The following is an 18,277-nucleotide window of genomic DNA, read 5'->3' on the forward strand; positions in this document are numbered from 1 at the left end:
GAACAAGTTAAAAATGTACTACAGTCCTTGCAGATACAGTGACGGATATGTTTTTTCAAGTATGAAAGATAGCTCGATTTTTCCTTTTGTATCGGCTAATGTGGTTTTCCGAATGTTTTAGTGCGTTGTTACACAATGTAAACACAATGCGCATGCGCGGTATGCAGCAAGCGATTGGGTGAGAGCTGCGCGCGAACAACAAACCGTTTGTTGAAATCCGCTTCCGCAATCGGAGTATGCCGTTTCTCAATGAAAGTCCCTAGAAATCAGTCTGAGGGGTAAGTAATCGCATCTGTGCCGCTCACAGTTTTATTAATAAACCTTTGAACTTTGATACCGGCCTAAAACTGTCATTTCGTGTAACTTAGAGAACATGCTTTAATTGTGTTTTTTTTCTATCGCTGCTATCTGTCTATAGACGCAGAGAAGATGGACGAATTCTACAGGTAACGTTAAAACAATATGCAGTGTCTCTTGCCGGAATATGTATTTTACTGTCCATATTGACTTAATGGCATGTAACATGATACTTTTTAATACCTCGCTCACAATAACATCATTCGTTTTAACTATTTTATACTTTTTCAGAATGATTCTGTACCTTTTTCATCTTTTAGCCGGAAAGTAGGGATGGATGGATTTTGAAGTATCGATACTTTCGATATTGATGTTGTATTGAAAGGATCGATCCTCACATTAAAATATCGATCATAAGGTGCATTTTAACCATTCATTTTTATTGATTTGGCAAGAAATTCAGTGCCTAAAGTAAACGTCTAATTGGAAAAATAGACTATATTAGCGAATAACTAATATAGGATAGAAGTAGGATATAACTATATTTCTCCTGCTCATCGGAACATACGCAAATGCTGAAAGACACAACTTAACAAAACACAGACAGCGTTCACTGCTGACGCTATTGCTCACAGTGCTTGTTCAAATAGGGCTGCGTTTCCCAAAGGCATCAGAAGCATGAGTAGATCTTGGTCTCTGCACTAGCTTAGGCCCACGATGCATTTGGGAAATCAGCCTAGGCCAGATCAATGCTTATCAGAGGATAGAGAAACAATAGGGAGTTATTTCACAATAAACTATTGCACATTTCATATATGTCGTTCATTCAATTCTGAAAAATGTATCACGGTTTCCACACAAATATTGGGCAGCACAACTGTTTTCAACATGAAAGATCACCCTGGTTGTTACATTATTTGGGGTAGGCTATCACAATAGAATTTATTGTAAAATTTTTAGCAAAGTGATTATGGATCAGCTAAAATGTATAAGGCAACACAAAAATATTGTTTTAGCCAATAAATATTGTATATAATGAAAAGTGTAAATTTAAATTAAAAACACATCTGACTACTTGCCCTGACCTGCTGTAAAAATAAACAAACAAAACAAACAAAAAAAAATTTTCCCACAACATCTTGATTTTGGGAAAAAAATTAATGTCCATTTACACATGTACAGTTCATCTACTTTGAGTTTGACCAAAAAAAAAAAATGTTTTAATGTGGTTGATATTAGTATGTGGGTGTAATTTTTTGTTGTTGTTCCTGTGTAACCGTTTTTATTATTTTTGCAGGAACCGACAGGAGGGGAAGGAGGCTGCCATGCGTGGTGATCTGCCTCATGCCCTTGAGCTGTTTCAGCTGGCTTACCAGCTGCAGCCGAGTGACAAGCTGAAGAAACGGATCCAGACCATACAGGGTCTCATTCAGAGAGATGAGGAGGAAGATGAGGAGGAAAATGAATTTGTGGATGTGAATAATAGTGGATTGAAGCTTTATAAATGGCTCTACGATAAACTGTATGACCATCAGAGAGAGGGTGTGGCATTCCTGTACAGTCTCCACCGCGACGGTAGGAAAGGAGGAATCCTGGCTGACGACATGGGCCTTGGCAAGACCATTGAGGTAATTTCATTTTTGTCAGGGATGTACGATGCAGAGTTGGCCAATTATACCCTGTTAATCATGCCTACCTCGCTCATAAAGAACTGGGTACGTGAGTTCAACAAGTGGACTCCTGGCATGAGGGTGAAAGAATTTCACGGCGCCAGCAAAGCTGAGCGGAACAGGAACCTGGAGCAAATCCAGCGCAGAGGAGGAGTCATCATTACCACCTACCAGATGCTCATCAACAATTATGAGCAGCTTGCATCATATGACCAATGTGAGTTCGAATGGGACTACGTCATCCTGGACGAGGCCCACAAAATCAAAACCACATCCACTAAAACGGCTAAAAGCGCTCACGCCATCCCCGCTAGACACCGCGTGCTACTGACGGGCACTCCAGTTCAGAATAACCTACAAGAGATGTGGGCTCTGTTTGAATTTGCTTGCCAGGGGTCGCTTCTGGGAACCTACAAAACGTTCAAAACTGAGTATGAGAATCCAATCACACGTGCGAGAGAGAAAGACGCCACTCCAGGAGAGAAAGCTCTTGGATTGAGGATTTCTCAGAACTTGATGGACATCATCAAACCTTATTTTCTTAGGCGGACCAAAGCAGATGTTCAGCACAAAAAGCATAAACGTGAAGAAGGCTTTGAAGACGAGGAAGATCAAGAGAACAAATGTCCAAATGCTGGCAATGGCATTGAAATGCCATCGCTGACGCGAAAGAATGATCTCATCGTGTGGACGCACCTCAGCTCGGTGCAGGAGGACATTTATAAAAAGTTCATCTCGCTGGACCATATTAAGGAGTTGCTGACGACTAAGAGGTCGCCACTGTCTGAGCTTATAGTGTTAAAAAAGCTTTGTGACCATCCCAGACTCCTGTCTAATCGAGCTGTGACTCAACTAGGCCTGGAGCAAGGTTCTGCCTCTATCCATCCAGATGATGAGACTGAGTCGGCTGTGAGTCAGATCAATAACCTCTCAGATGACACTTTGGTTGCAGAGTCAGGGAAGCTGCAGTTTCTCGTGTCTCTAATGGAATGTCTCCGTGAAGAGGGCCATCGGACCCTGATCTTCTCCCAGTCGAGGAAGATGTTAGACATCATGGATCGTGTCCTGTGTAACAGAAATTTTCGCCTTCTGCGCTTAGATGGCACAGTGACACAACTAGCAGAAAGGGAGAAGCGTATCAAGTTGTTTCAGACAGACAAACGCTACACAATCTTTCTTCTCACCACTCAGGTGGGTGGAGTCGGCATCACGTTAACTGCAGCAAACCGTGTCGTGATCTTTGACCCCAGCTGGAACCCCGCAACAGATGCTCAGGCTGTGGACCGTGCCTACCGAATTGGCCAAACCAAAAATGTCATCATCTATCGACTCATCACCTGTGGCACTGTGGAGGAGAGAATCTACCGCAGACAGGTAAAAAAAACACTTTGAATCACAAAAGGATGTACAAAAACTACAAACTAATCAGGGCTCGAATTTCGGCGCATAATTCTACTGATTCCCGCAGTTTCCGCGCTTGTAACGCAGGAAATTCCTGCAAATATTTCAGCGTGAAAGATGCTTGGGACAGATGACTAAATGTACTATTTGCACTTGATTTTGAATCTTACAATTTTAAACACTCAAGTGCTCAATTCAGTACTTGCGCGACTACAGAATGAAGTTGTGTTGCGCCTTATTGCGCGTAAACGGCCAAATAAATGCCCGTCTTGATGAGTATTCATGTAAACAGTCGATTTATATTAAACACTGTCAGTAAATAGGCTATTAAGTGAATGTAAACAGTTGAGAAACAAAACTTATGTGTAACAGTTAGTGCATGAGGTCTTAAAAGAGACAGCAACCTAAATAAACCTGCTGCTGTCTGTCATTAATGTTTATTTATACATCGAAGACTAACCAGTGTTATTTTAAAGTTAAATAGATTATTCAGTTTCTGTGGTATTTCTGTACCTGAATATTACTGTTATACTTACCTGCAAAACTTAAAGCACAGTTAATTTTAGTTGTAACTTGTTATTGTATTTGTTTGTGCAATTGCTTGTCATTTATGATCTATTCCTATTTTAATACTGACTGTTTAATTGTCTTTTTTTAGTTCAAATAAATTCAATACAGAGTTTGAATTCAAAGTTCTTTTTAAGTATCTTTTTCACAATATAAATATGAATCAACAACATTATAAATTGTAAAACACAAATACACTGGGTGACGAAACATTTAGGTTGGATGATTGTAGTTTAAAAATATTTCTAAAAAAAATAGCCTAACTCCCTCCTCAAATAAAAAAAATCCCCCCATAAGAGCCACCTAATGGGGGAATTCCCCCCGCCCCATTTTCAAAAACAAAATTCAGGCCCTGCTAATAATAAGCAATGCCTTATGTTTACATATGGATGTTTTGCCAATAGTCATTCTTTAAGGTTGTTGTGTGGGTATACTCTTTAAAAAAAATTTTTTTAAAGAAAATATGAACTACTAAATAATTACACTCTTTACATTCATATTGTACATGTTTGTTTTTAGTCCACTTCAGTTGTGATTCTGGCAGTCCATTTTACATTCACACTTTTGTTTTTGGAACACAATTACTTTGAATATAATAATAATAATAATAAATTATAACATTTCAAGAACTTCATTATATTAATTATTATTTCTGTTATTAAAAAAATCAAGACATGTATTGTTTTTTTCTAATAGTACTGTTGAACTTTAAAATAAAAAATGATAGTATTTATTAATTTGTTGTTGTTTTTGTTATTATATATCTGCAGGTGTTTAAAGACTCTCTCATCCGGCAGACAACCGGCGATAAGAAGAACCCTTTCCGTTACTTCAGTAAGCAGGAGCTGCATGAAGTGTTTAACCTCGAAGACACCCGCTCGTCCACCACTCAGCAGCAGCTACAAGCAATGCACGCACACCACCGCCGCTCTGACACCAGCCTGGACCAGCACATCGCTCGCCTTCACACCATGGAGATGTTTGGCATCTCTGATCATGACCTCATGTTCACTAAAGAGGTGGCAGCTCATGAAGATGACCCAGAGGATGAAGAGTCACATAAGTACATACAAACACGTGTCCAGAAAGCACAAGAGCTTATGCAGGTGGAATCAGAACTGCATGGCCAGCTTATGGACAGCGTGGCCCAGAACACAGAACCTGCTTGGCTCATGCAAACAGGGCAGCCGAAATCTGCTAGTAGAGACCACCCAGCCCCTCCACATAGCAAAAACAAGCCAGTGACAGTGGATCTGACATACGACTGCTTCGATGAGCCAGACCTAGAGGAAGAGGAGCAGAACTTTCCAACATTTGAGGATGCGGAGGTGGAAGTTGTAAGTAAAGAAGTGCAAATTGTAGATGAAGAAGACCAAGTGAAAAACGAGCTGTATGATAATGGTGCATCAGAGAAACACAACTCTGTGCACGACTTGCCAAGTCCTTCTCGCCATTTTCCAAAGTTGGAAGAACTTTCAATAGCATCGGATGCCCTTGATAACCAGGAGGTTCAGGTGGACAAGCCCAATTTGACTGTGCTTTCGTCACCCCAATCTCCACATGAGGCCACAGCGGGAGAGTCTTTTAAAGCAGAGGGGGAAATGCTTCAGGGAAACTTCAACTTGCAGCTGGAGGACAGTGTAGATATGTTCTCCATTGAAGAAGAGAAAGTTTGTGATGTGGAGGAGTCACTAGCAGAGGAAAGTCCTGAGTTTCAGCTTCAGATGGATGTCAGTGGAGAAAGGCTGGAAGAAGCAAGTATCCATGAAAGCAGACAATATGGTAACCAAAGCAATGGTGAAATCAGTAACTGTAACAACAGTGAGATCTTCAACCCTAACATTGGTGAAGTCAGCAAGCATGAATCTCTTCTGAGAATACGTTCTGCTCCAGACACACCTGCGGAAGACTCCTTTGTGCATTCCGTTCGGAGAAAGAAAAGGCAGATAATTTCTGATACTGATGAAGAAGAGGAGGAGTCGGAGAAGCCATGTTTAACAAGCAATCCATTGGCTGATGGCCTCAGCAGGCTGGTCTCTTCAACACCGATATCCACTTTGACTGACGGTGGCCGACTCCGGCGCAGCTTGAACACTTCCGTGGCATCAAGAAGGTCCTTCATAGTGTCCATGCTGGAGAATGAGTCTGATGAGGAGTCAGAAGAGCCCAGCGAAAATAAAACAAATTTCTATGATATATCAGAAGCTAGTGAAACTCATGCAGATGAATCTGTGGTGGAAGAGGAGGAGCCCAGTGGAGGCAAAACCAAATCCTATGAGACCTCTGAAGCCAGTGAAACTCACGCAGATGAATCTGTGGTGGAAGAGGAGGAGTCCAGTGGACGCAAAACCAAATCCTATGAGACCTCTGAAGCCAGTGAAACTCACGCAGATGAATCTGTGGTGGAGGAGGAGGAGCCCAGTGGAGGCAAAACCAAATCCTATGAGACCTCTGAAGCCAGTGAAACTCACGCAGATGAATCTGTGGTGGAGGAGGAGGAGCCCAGTGGAGGCAAAACCAAATCCTATGAGACCTCTGAAGCCAGTGAAACTCACGCAGATGAATCTGTGGTAGAGGAGGAGGAGCCCAGTGGAGGCAAAACCAAATCCTATGAGACCTCTGAAGCCAGTGAAACTCACGCAGATGAATCTGTGGTGGAGGAGGAGGAGCCCAGTGGAGGCAAAATCAAATTCTATGAGACCTCTGAAGCCAGTGAAAGTCATGCAGATGAATCAGCAGTGGAAGAAGAGGAACCCAATGGAGATAAAACCGAATCCTATCAAATATCTGAAGCTGGTGAATCACAAGCTGATGAGTCGGTGGTGGAAGAAGAGGAAACCAGTGGAGGCAAAACCAAATCCTATGAGACCTCTGAAGTCAGTGAAACTCACGCAGATGAATCTGTGGTGGAGGAGGAGGAGTCCAGTGGAGGCAAAACCAAATCCTATGAGACCTCTCAAGCCAGTGAAAGTCATGCAGATGAATCAGCAGTGGAAGAAGAGGAACCCAATGGAGATAAAACCGAATCCTATCAAATATCTGAAGCCAGTGAATCACAAGCTGATGAGTCGATCGTGGAAGAAGAGGAAACCAGTGGAGGCAAAACCAAATCCTATGAGACCTCTGAAGTCAGTGAAACTCACGCAGATGAATCTGTGGTGGAGGAGGAGGAGCCCAGTGAAGGCAAAACCAAATCCTATGAGACATCTGAAGCCAGTGACACTCACGCAGATGAATCTGTGGTGGAGGAGGAGGAGCCCAGTGGAGGCAACACCAAATCCTATGAGACCTCTGAAGCCAGTGAAACTCACGCAGATGAATCAGCAGTGGAAGAAGAGGAACCCAATAGAGATAAAACTGAATCCTATCAAATATCTGAAGCCAGTGAATCACAAGCTGATGAGTCGGTGGTGGAAGAAGAGGAACACAGTGGAGAAACTTTCAACTCAGAAGAGTCAGAAAGTCACGAGGAGCTTGAAGAGGTGGAAGAAAGTGTAGATTCAAGAAGATACCAGGAGGAAGAAGAATGGCACAGCGCCCTGCTTGAATCCACTGCTGATGTTGAACTAGACTCCAATGAAATGATGGACCAGTGTGCCCCTAAAACATTCCCTCTGGAAACACACATTCTTCCTGTTAGTTCCACAAGCAATGATGTGACTGCTGCTAAACCCTCTGAGAACACGTATGAGATGCTGGTCCTGTCTGGGAAACACTGTTTGGCAGAAGGGAGGAAGCAAGAGGCTCTGGATTTCTTTCTAAAGGCCATAGACATTAATACTGGTGATACAGAGATCCAGCTCTTGATTATTCAGGTGTACAGGCAACTTAGCCAATAGGGAAATTAAAACGTGCACAACTATGTGATGTTTTATTAACAAATTTCGGGAGGAGCACACGCAGATAATTAACACGGCCAGTCCATCATTAGTAATTACACCATCTATCCAATCAGCACAAGAGAGAACCTCTATAAATAATCAAAGCAGCCTTACCTTCATTATCTCTAGTCTTCCAGCAAAAACCTACAAATCAGCTCCATTAAGAGTTATCTAAGTGGAATCTAATTTTTCCACAAACTCTTATACGGTTCACCCTCACCCCAGATAGCCAATTCTCAGACCTCCCTACTCATCAAAGGTATCCAAAGAGCCCATCCCATCCGCCCAGACACCAGGCAACCCATAACCTTACAAATATTGACCAAATGTATTTCTACCCTCCGCAGAGGTTATCATTCCATTCACACCGCCCGCACGCTTGATGCCATGTTCATCCTGGCTTTCTTCGGTTTTCTCAGATGCTCTGAGCTCGCTATCACATCTAGCTTCAATCCAAACATCCACCCCACTATCTCCGATCTAGCAGTGCTGAATGACGAAACCATCTCTTACTTCATTAACCAAAGTAAAACAGACCAGACCAAGAAAGGCCATTTCATTTTTATTTTCAACCTACAATCGCTCATACTACCATACCAAGCCCTCCTAGCCTTTGTCCAGCTCAGGAAATCACAGTCCAAACTCCCATCCGACCCCCTTTTTACAGACGACTCCAACCGCCCCGTCACTCGTTTCTGGTTTCAAAAGCACCTTAAATCCATTCTACTCCTATCCGGTACCCCAGCTGATAATTTTTCCAGTCATTCATTCCGAATTGGCGCAGCAACCACAATGGCCCAAAAAGGCCTCTCCCAGCAGCAGGTTGCTGGTTGTCAGAAGCTTTCAAGAGCTACATTCGATCAGACCGCTCCCACATCAAGGAAGCCCACCGAACCCTCATCGGCCAACCCCTTTGACGTCAGTATAGCCCCGGTCACTCAAACTTCAGACCCACCATAGTTGACCCCCTTTTTCATCACCTAATCCATCTATAATGACCCATCCCCACTCCAGCCATCCCAGCAGCACCCACTCCCACAGGAGCTTTACCTAAATTCCCACACTGCTGCAGCAGTGCCCGCTCCCGCAGGAGCCATACATAAATTCCCACACTGCCGCAGCAGTGCCCGCTCCGGCAGGAACTCTTCCAGATTTCCGCAGTGCCTGCTCCCACAGGAGCTCTTCCATGTTTCCCCTCCGCCGCAGCAGCTTTTTCATATTTCCCCACTGCCGCAGCAGTTCCCGCTCCCGCAGGAGCTCTTCCATGTTTCCCCTCTGCCGCAGCAGCTTTTTCAGATGCCGTAGCAGTTCCCACTCCCACAGGAGTTTTTCTTTTTCAGATGCCGCAGCAGCGCCCGCTTCCACAGAAGCCTCTAGTTCTCTCTTCTCAGCAGTGCCGCTACTACAAGTGATGTTCAGCACCCCACCAATCTTAAGCTTAAAAAAGAAATTGCAAACTGAAATTAAACATACTGAACTGATCAGAGGGCCTAAATAAGAAAAATGTGTATGTTAATACTGTTTCAAGGATTTTCCGATAATTCCTCTGAATGTTTTTCGTTACTTAGATTTGTATGTTTCTTTTGTTTCAAACTCTTCAAATTATCATAGTCTGACATATACAATAATTGTGGAGAAAAAATAAATAAATTTTCAGAGGTTTTGTAGCTTGTTTCCTGGATGATTTTTCTGCGTTCCAGATTTGAATCTACATTATAGAATTGTATTTCCTGAATATCAAACCTTAGCTGTTCAAGTTTTCCCATTAACTTTCTTTTCTGTGGTAACTGACCCTGTGTCACAGATGTAGTATATGCAGTCTATAAATACTTTTCTGCCGAAGTAGTTTAAGTGCATTACAGTAAGATTACTGAAAGACGGTACTCTTATCATTGTATTTATTATATAACATGAGATCAGAATTAGTTTTGATAAAACAAAGATCAGAATTACAAAGTAACAGGGATGATATGCCGTTACAGATTAATTATTAGTGAGCATAAATGATTTTATTAATTTATTTAATATAAACTCATTCTTGGGATTAAAATTTATTGACAGCTAGAACTAAATTCAGAGACAATTCTATCAAGCACAGGAGACATGAGCTTGTAAAGACAGTTTATTGGTTTATTTCTAGGCATATAATTATGGCTTGATGCTCATGCCACCATGCACATCATCTACAGTAATCACAACTTTAAGTCACAGCTGTACCGTGTTTAGAGATTGAAGCTGAGACACTTGGAGAAGTTCAGAAGTTCCCTGCAGGCTAATTAAACAGTTTTTCAAGTAAGCTTTTTTTGTGCAACCACACTATATAGAACAATTAAACCACAAAGCCGTCAACTCTCATACCCACCTACTTCTAACATGTACACCTGCAACACCCATAGACTATCACACCAATGGGTTTTTGGTTTGGACCACAACTCTGTATTTCTTCAATGTTAAGGAATAAAGTCAGGACTCCCAATATAACTGGTTTACATTTGTCAAGAACTTCTGAGACTGAAACTACATTGTTAAGCACAGTGATGACACCAGAAAAGGAATGTGACACTAATATTGAGTTAATTACTGGTAAACTAGGGCTTTAAAATGGGCTTACCGCCTTTAATTCTTTATAATATACATGCTGTATTCACTGATGGTCATATTTCTCTAATGTGCTAATGTCCTGCGGAACAAGCATTTAATAGCAAAATTAGGGGTTCATTACAGTGATGCAATGCAGGAAATGTTAGTTGAGCTTAAAATACACAGCAATTACTCAACAAAACAGTTCATAATAATACTGTTACAAATGAGAGAGAGAATCGACTTGCAAAGAAACCTTTCTATCACGTATTTCTAACTACAAAGAGTTATTATTTCATACTTCATACAGTTATGCTTCCTAAAATATAAGAGTAACCAATCAAGAGTGTTCCGTCTCTATCCAGTGATGACGATGTCATTGGAAAATGTTGAACTCTGGCATAAGATACCTTCATGTCCAAACCCTCTTACCAGCAATTTTGGCCATCCACATCTGTACGTATATAAACATACACACAACACACACGTCTAGTGAACATTTCACACTTGAATTAAATTCTGTCCATAATATCGAATCACAGCTTCAATACACATTGGTTTTTGTGCTGTAAAGATTAAAGGCAGAAGGACTTCATTTTTAATGAGGACAACATTGAAACTAGACGGACAAATTTCACACTCATGCCCAGCAGTGTTTCTTTCATTTTTTGTCAAAAGAGATGAGTAGTTATCCCATTGCAGTCAGCTGCACCAATGTAGTCTGTCACATTACCTGGTAAATGAACAGAAATATATCTTGTTTATGATGACAAATCTATATGAAAATAAGAACAAAACATGTTTATCTAATTGGAACTTACCAGTCAAGAATTGTGAGGAACTTTATATACACTATAGCTCAAAACTTTGGAATCAGTAATTTTTTTTATTAAAGAAATGAATACCTTTATGCAGAAAGGATGATTAAATGGATTAAAAGTAACATTAGAGATATTGACATTGATACAAAAATGCTGTTCTTTTGAACATTCTATTCATCAAAGAATCCTGAAAAAAGATTTCCACAAATATTTTGAGAAGCACAACTGTTTTCAACATTGATAATAGTCAATAAATAGTCTGTAAAAGTCATACCGACTCCAGACTTTCGAATGGTAGTGTAGATCTGTTACTGCTTACTATCTATGTGCATGCAAAATTATACAAATTATGTTCAACCGACTTTGTACCTTATTGTACATGGTGTTTGTCAGAGGATGGAGGGATGAGTTTAGAATCGGATCCAGGGCTACAGACCCCTTCTATTAGATTCTTGTTGCAGTCGCCCAAGCTAGCAGCAGGAGAGAGTCTGGGATAAGCTACTTGTCCTGTCAGATCCAACAGGTCCTCTAGAGCACACATGTTATTCATTCCATTCTGCTGCGGAGAGTTCACTGGGGAGAATTCTGGGATGGAAATTAACTCCTCCCTCGAAACAGGGCTGAGAACAGAAAACAAAAACAAAGAAGACCACAATATTCCCAGTAAATAGGAGTTACTGTAGTGGGGCCTCATATTCCCCAAATGTTGATAATTGGGCAATATCTGTTCAGAATAATGAATTGTATACCGAAGATACCAAATATACAAAAAATGTACATGTCATGAAACATATTTTTACAATGAAGAATGTTTTTAAAACGGCTAAATATTTTCTTATAATTGAATATGGAATTTATATAGGGCCTATTCGTTTATATAAATTTAAATTGTATTTTATATTTACTGTGTAATATAATATATTGTGTAATATATATCTACATATTCTTATTTTAAGATTATTTCAATCTTACAATTGTTTGTTTTTTAACATTTTCATTTGTTTGTCTTTTTTCTGCTTTTCTTCATCGATTTTGAAAGATACTGTATATATACCATCTTGTTCAAAGTTTGCCTACAAATCAGGTCTCAGTAATGATTACATTACATATAACAATTAAGGAGATGATAGATTGCTGCACATCAAGTATTAGTCTGTGTAAAAATCATAAATGCATTTTATTCTATTTTTTTCAAATTTTTATAACCTTTTGTTTTACTGTGATGCAGTTCCTACCTGGTCAGTGTAGGGCAGTCCAGTGTACAGGATATGTTGACACAGTCACTGTGTCAAACTCACCTAACCTCCATGTACTGCACTTCATCTGCAGAGTCCTCTGCCGCTCCACTCTTCCCCTCCAAAGTGTCCAGACGAATAAGAGGCAGAGGGGGTTTTGACTCTTGCAAGGAGGTAAATGAAGAGGGTAGGTTGTCATTCCCTCCCTCCTTTGATTTCACCTGTGTTATCGTATGTCTACCGGCCTGAGTGAAAGTCTTTGCTTGTGGGACAGTTACCGTTGAACTCCGCTGTGCATTGGCATGGGGGATGTCTGATTTCTTCCCAGTGATATCCTTCCTGGGTCCCTGAGCTGTGGCCTGCCCATTCATTTGTACAGGATCAGCTGTTTTGACTTGGTTACTGGCCTCTTGTTTGGCCACCTGAGTGATAGTTTGGCATTTTCCATTGGCCAGGTAGTTTTCCTGTAAATTGTGAGTGGGAATATTTGTAGGTACTTTCACTTGGGTGTAAACTTGGGGTTTACTGTCTGTCATCACAATACTCTTAATATTTGCTACTGTGTTTTCAGGCGAGCTCTTCAGCGGGTTTACCTGCACCTTTGCTGCTGATGTGTCTTCTCGCTTTATCTGTTCCTTCACTTGTAAACTTTGTGTCTTTACCTGCTTGCTCTCTTGTCTAATAGTCTTGGCATTCTCTTCACTTACCTTTCCTTTCTCTTCTGTTTTCACTGCAGTAGAGTTAATGTTCACTTGGCCGTTCAAGAAGGGATTTTTTGCGGGCATGTGAGCAGGTGACTTCATCTGTTCATTCGAACATCCATTCTCTGGTCTTTTCCCTGGACTCTCCTGTTTGTCGATCTGGCCATGCACAGAGGTTGTCTGAATGGGGTTGGCCTGAGATTTGACTTCAGAACTTGAGGTCAAATGGTTACCACCTGAAAAAAAAATGTGTTGGAGACTGTTATAATAGTGAATAATATTTTTAGATTGATATCAGTCTGCACATTTTTAACAGATGTCAAAGGCACACATTTTAAAGCGAGGTGAGAAAAAAACAGATATGTACATGTATTTGGCTTTATTGAAAATATAGTACAAATTGTGAAAAATTATTACAATTTAAAATACCTTTTTTCTTTAATATATTTTAAAATGTAATTTAGTCCTGTGATAGCAAAGCTAAATGTTCAGCAGCCATTTCTCCAGTCTTCAGTGTCATATTACCCTTAAGAAATCATTCTAATTTGGTGCTCAAGAAACATTTTTTATTATCAATGTTTTAAAAAGTTGTGCTGCTTAATATTTTTGTGGAAACCATGATATACTTTTTTATGGTTCTTTGATGAAAGGACAGTTCAAATAATAATATTTATTTTAAATATATTTTTGTAAAAATTTAAAAGTTTTTACTGAGACTTTTGTTCAATTTAATGCATCCTTTCCAAGTTTTATAGTGTATATTAATTATATATCCAAAACTGACTGAAATGCCCACAGATTTACTATAAAGTTTCTAGCACAAGACTACAAAACATTTAACATTTGTTATGCAACGCATGCTCATAAATACCCGAGTCACGGTCAACAACTGAACTGAACTGAGCACTTTCTACACTAGTTATTTTTCTTATTATGATTCATTACATGCATTATGTCACAAACACATCTTTCTGAAACACCTAATACAGTCAAAAAACACACAAATGACTGCAATGTGACGCAGAGCAGGCAGACTAAATATAGTCAGTGCAGTCTTTGAATAGATCACCTAGAACACAACCTATGACAGTGAATACGATCCCCTGCTGCCCTCTCCTGCCGCTGCTGTAGATAGTGCAGCGATGGAAAAATACCAGCAGGCCTGCTGACACATTAGCAGTATATACACATTTGCCTCTAGGGGAGAACAGTCTGAAACTGACTACGATTGGCAGTAGTGAACACTTTTAGATGCATTGGCAAAATAAGCAACCCTACACGCATGGAAATCATTGGTAACACTTTACAATAAGGTTCATTAGTTAAACATTAGTTAATGTATTAACTAACATTAACTAACCATACTATGAATTAATTAGAGAACAGTCCATTTCTCTGGGCATTATGTGTCGTTCTTCTGGAGAATGCAGCTGAGAGTCTGCTCGCATTCCACAAGGTTGTAAATGTATCGGGTTACCATGAAACCAGGGTCCTGTTCGGCGTCCTGGGGTGTTACAGAGTATTTGTGAAATCTAGCTAACAAAATATATATTGTGTGTTTGAGTGGTCCAGACGCTACACTAATGTTAACAAGATTTTAATAATGTATTAGTAAATGTTGAAATTAACATTAACAAAGATTAATAAATGCTGTATAAGTGCAGTTCATTATTAGTTCATGTTAACTAATGTAGTTAACTAATGAACCTTATTGTAAAGTGTTACCAAATCATTTGTAAGGATAGCCACATAGAAAAATAACACCCAATAAAAATGTAAAATGTAGTTTTTAACATGGATTTCAACCATGTTTGGTGTGTGATAGTAAGTGCGAGAGAGAGCAGGGTTGAGTCCTACCTGGAGGAGAGATGGGGTGGGAGACAGGAGATAAAGGCTCTGGGCTGTCCTCTCTCTGTGTGAATATCAGGTCATTCTGTTACTTTACCTTTCAGAGCAATCATTTCCGCTCTACTTTTTTTAACTTAACACAAAAAGGGGGTATTTGCGTCACATCCACATGGACGGTAATCTATGTTGGTATTTGTCTCAACTGTACAATGCTTTGCCTAATTTAACTGATTACTTTTTTTGAGAAAGTCACGCTTTACTACTGTACTGTGTAGTACACATACTGTATTCAACTCACTGAAGACACTTAACAGTTATAAAGTTGGTGATGGATGGTTTGTTTCTTACTGATACCTTCATCTCGCCGTCACCCTTCCTGGTTCTCTTCATTATTTCTTCAATTCTCTGCAGGGAACATTTTAAACACATTTTAGTCTGTATTTTTCTATGCACATTTTTTAACGTTGATTCAAAAGTAAGAGTGGATGAAGTAACTTAAATTTTTTTTAAATTCTTCGCCATGTGAAATGTAAGGTTTATAGCTGGTAAGTGTTAAATAAATTTAAAGGGATAGTTCACCCAAAAATTTTAATTCTGTCATCATAAGACTTTTGTTCATCTTCAGAATATATATATATTCTGAAGATATATATATTCGGCATTTTCAATTAAATTTGCGAGATTTCTGTCCCTACATTGAAGGTCTACTCACCCAACACGCTGATGCTTCAAAACATTCATAAACAGATTGTAAAAAAAATCCAAATGAGCAGTTTAATCCAAGTCTTCTGAAGAGACACAATCAATTTATATGATGAACAGTTTTATATTTGGCTTTTATTCACATATAAACATTGATCAGCAAACAATGTTTACAGCATTCAAATTTGGTCAGTTCCAGCATGCTTGCTTGATGGGCAAGAACCAATGAGGTTCACTCTCATGTGTCACGCCAGCACATTTGAGCTTCCACAAGAACCAATGCGGTTTGATCTCAAGTATGCTTGAGCTTCTGTTTGCTGATCAGTGTTTATATATAAATTAAACCACTTGATTAATATGGATTTATTTTATGTTTTATGATCTCTTTATGAATGTTTCGAATGATCAGAGTTTTGGGTGAACAGACTTTCAATGGAGGGATAGAAATCTCTCAGATTTCATTAAAAATATCTTCATTTATATTCTGGAGACGAATTGAATGATTCCTTTGGGTTTGGAAAGACATGAGTAAATAATGACAGAATTTTCTCTTTAATTGATAGCACTATCACATACAGTTTTATATTTGGCTTTTATTCACATATAAACATTGATCAGCAAACAATGTTTACAGCATTCAAATTTGGTCAGTTCCAGCATGCTTGCTTGATGGGCAAGAACCAATGAGGTTCACTCTCATGTGTCACGCCAGCACATTTGAGCTTCCACAAGAACCAATGCGGTTTGATCTCAAGTATGCTTGAGCTTCTGTTTGCTGATCAGTGTTTATATATAAATTAAACCACTTGATTAATATGGATTTATTTTATGTTTTATGATCTCTTTATGAATGTTTCGAATGATCAGAGTTTTGGGTGAACAGACTTTCAATGGAGGGATAGAAATCTCTCAGATTTCATTAAAAATATCTTCATTTATATTCCGGAGACGAATTGAATGATTCCTTTGGGTTTGGAAAGACATGAGTAAATAATGACAGAATTTTCTCTTTAATTGATAGCACTATCACATACTTTCCCATATTTATTAACTTTATGCCCAGTCCTTACAAAGTAGTGATTACAATGAAGTGGTCAGTGAGGTTTGAAGTTTACAGTTAGATAAAATTTGCCTAAATGGTATAATCTTTTGCTCCACTGCATGTCCTACTTCTGCTCTTTTACTATGTAGTGTAGTATACAGCTGATCTGTGCAAAGTTGCTTACTGTGGCTTGCTGCTGGTTGTACTACCTTTTTTCGTTGTTGTCTTTCCTGTTCCTCCTGCTGTTTGAAAATCTCTCTCTTCTGCCGCTGACGCTCAGCATCCTTCTGAGCACGAATCTCTGCCTCCTCTTTCTATTAAACACAGACACAACTGAAGGCTAGGAGTCTACAGACAGAAGATCAGAGAGGAACTACAGAATGACAGACAGACTGATCTTCTGACCTCTTTCTCCATCTGGGCCTGAAGCTCCTTCTCCTTATGTTTTTTCTCCTCCTGCTCTCTCTTCTTCCGTTCCTGCTCATGTCTACATTTCTCCTCCTCAGCTTGACGAGCCTTCTCTTCTTGTCGAGCTCTTTCCTCCAGCTGCCTCTTCTTAAGCCGCTCACTCTTTAGTCTGAAAATCACACACAGACCAACAGTCTCATGAGGAAACGTCACTCTAGCGCCTTTTATCCAGCACCCACAAAATGTTAACACAGTTATGCGACGCATACTCATTATAAATGTCTGAGTCACGTTCAGCAAGCACTGAACACTTTGTACACTAGTTCAGAGAAATACTGTACATTGTCATTCATACACACGCATACTTTTCCTGCTCCTCCAATTCCCTGCGTTGTTTCTCCTCCTGTTCCTTCAGCACTCTGGCCAGACGCCTGCGTTCTGCAAGCAGACGAGACGCCTCCTCAGCATCTGTCGTTCCAGCAACCACCCTGCCAGGAGAGTTCACAGGTGAAGGATCTGTGAGAGAGTAAAAAGAGATAAGCAAGTGTAAATCATTTTCACAATTTGAAGCTGCTGTGAATGAGAGGAGCATACAAATGATGAATGTCACTGCAGTTAAAATGAGTTTAAACAAGTTTTTAAAAACTTTGGAATGCTCAAGGACCACATAGCAGGATCCGTTTAGTCTCAAGGGCCTAATTTATATAGTAATTATTTTATACTAATAAGGCTAAGTATACAAGGTATACAATATGACCAACATCTTATATCACAATATATGTCACAGTACCAGTGTATATCATGATATATATTGAATATATATAATTCAAAAATGTTTCATATATTACATCACATAATATTAATTATAATTTTTTTGGATAATCCAGTGAACTAAATGCATTACAAATTAAAGTTATACTACATTATGTTTAATTATTTTCCTTTTTTTATTTGGAACTTTTTCAATTTTTCCTTTCTCTTTGGAGTGTTACAAGCTCTTGGTGCATAAAGAAGATCTGTAAAGTTGCAAAGACTAAAGTCTCAAATCCAAAGAGATATTCTTTATAAAAGTTAAGAGTCAACCACGCCTACCTAAAACGGCTCGTTCTAACACGCCCCCACAT

The 18,277-nt window shown here is 39.6% G+C and overlaps 2 protein-coding genes across 8 annotated transcripts in view; one reads left to right on the forward strand and one right to left on the reverse strand.

Annotated features, from left to right (window-relative positions):
• Nucleotides 1-249: 249 nt before the first annotated feature.
• Nucleotides 250-7,858, forward strand: LOC107592361 (DNA excision repair protein ERCC-6-like). Its single transcript, XM_016281862.1, has 4 exons — nt 250-278; nt 369-446; nt 1,595-3,341; nt 4,706-7,858. The coding sequence occupies exons 1-4, from the start codon at nt 250-252 to the stop codon at nt 7,772-7,774; spliced, it is 4,923 nt and encodes a 1,640-aa protein (XP_016137348.1). The 3' UTR covers nt 7,775-7,858.
• Nucleotides 7,859-9,859: 2,001 nt separating this feature from the next.
• Nucleotides 9,860-18,277, reverse strand: part of LOC107592282 (MAP7 domain-containing protein 2-like) — a 20,816-nt gene continuing 12,398 nt past the window's right edge. For 6 of the 7 annotated variants that reach the window (XM_016281715.1, XM_016281716.1, XM_016281719.1 and 3 more), the window contains 8 exons: nt 17,519-17,669; nt 17,151-17,322; nt 16,955-17,059; nt 15,356-15,406; nt 15,011-15,065; nt 12,516-13,389; nt 11,587-11,837; nt 9,860-11,129 (listed from right to left, as the gene is read on the reverse strand). In XM_016281715.1, the coding sequence (XP_016137201.1) occupies nt 11,588-11,837; nt 12,516-13,389; nt 15,011-15,065; nt 15,356-15,406; nt 16,955-17,059; nt 17,151-17,322; nt 17,519-17,669 (1,658 nt within the window). In that variant the 3' untranslated portion in view covers nt 9,860-11,129; nt 11,587. Of the gene's footprint in view, nt 11,130-11,586; nt 11,838-12,452; nt 13,390-15,010; nt 15,066-15,355; nt 15,407-16,954; nt 17,060-17,150; nt 17,323-17,518; nt 17,670-18,277 lie in introns of those variants that run through there. The other variant, XR_001609964.1, reaches the window with a different exon arrangement.

Source organism: Sinocyclocheilus grahami, unplaced genomic scaffold (assembly GCF_001515645.1).
Source record: "Sinocyclocheilus grahami isolate Dianchi unplaced genomic scaffold, SAMN03320097.WGS_v1.1 scaffold152.1, whole genome shotgun sequence".
Classification (NCBI taxonomy): domain Eukaryota; kingdom Metazoa; phylum Chordata; class Actinopteri; order Cypriniformes; family Cyprinidae; genus Sinocyclocheilus; species Sinocyclocheilus grahami.

What these genes read in the sequence shown, in the direction of transcription:
- LOC107592361 (XM_016281862.1), top strand. Translation starts at nt 250, where the DNA reads ATGAAAGTCCCTAGAAATCAGTCTGAGGG. An exon ending in CCTAGAAATCAGTCTGAGGG is followed by an intron (nt 279 to 368) that starts GTAAGTAATCGC and finishes CGTGTAACTTAG; the next exon opens with AGAACATGCTTTAATTGTGT. An exon ending in AAGATGGACGAATTCTACAG is followed by an intron (nt 447 to 1,594) that starts GTAACGTTAAAA and finishes TTATTTTTGCAG; the next exon opens with GAACCGACAGGAGGGGAAGG.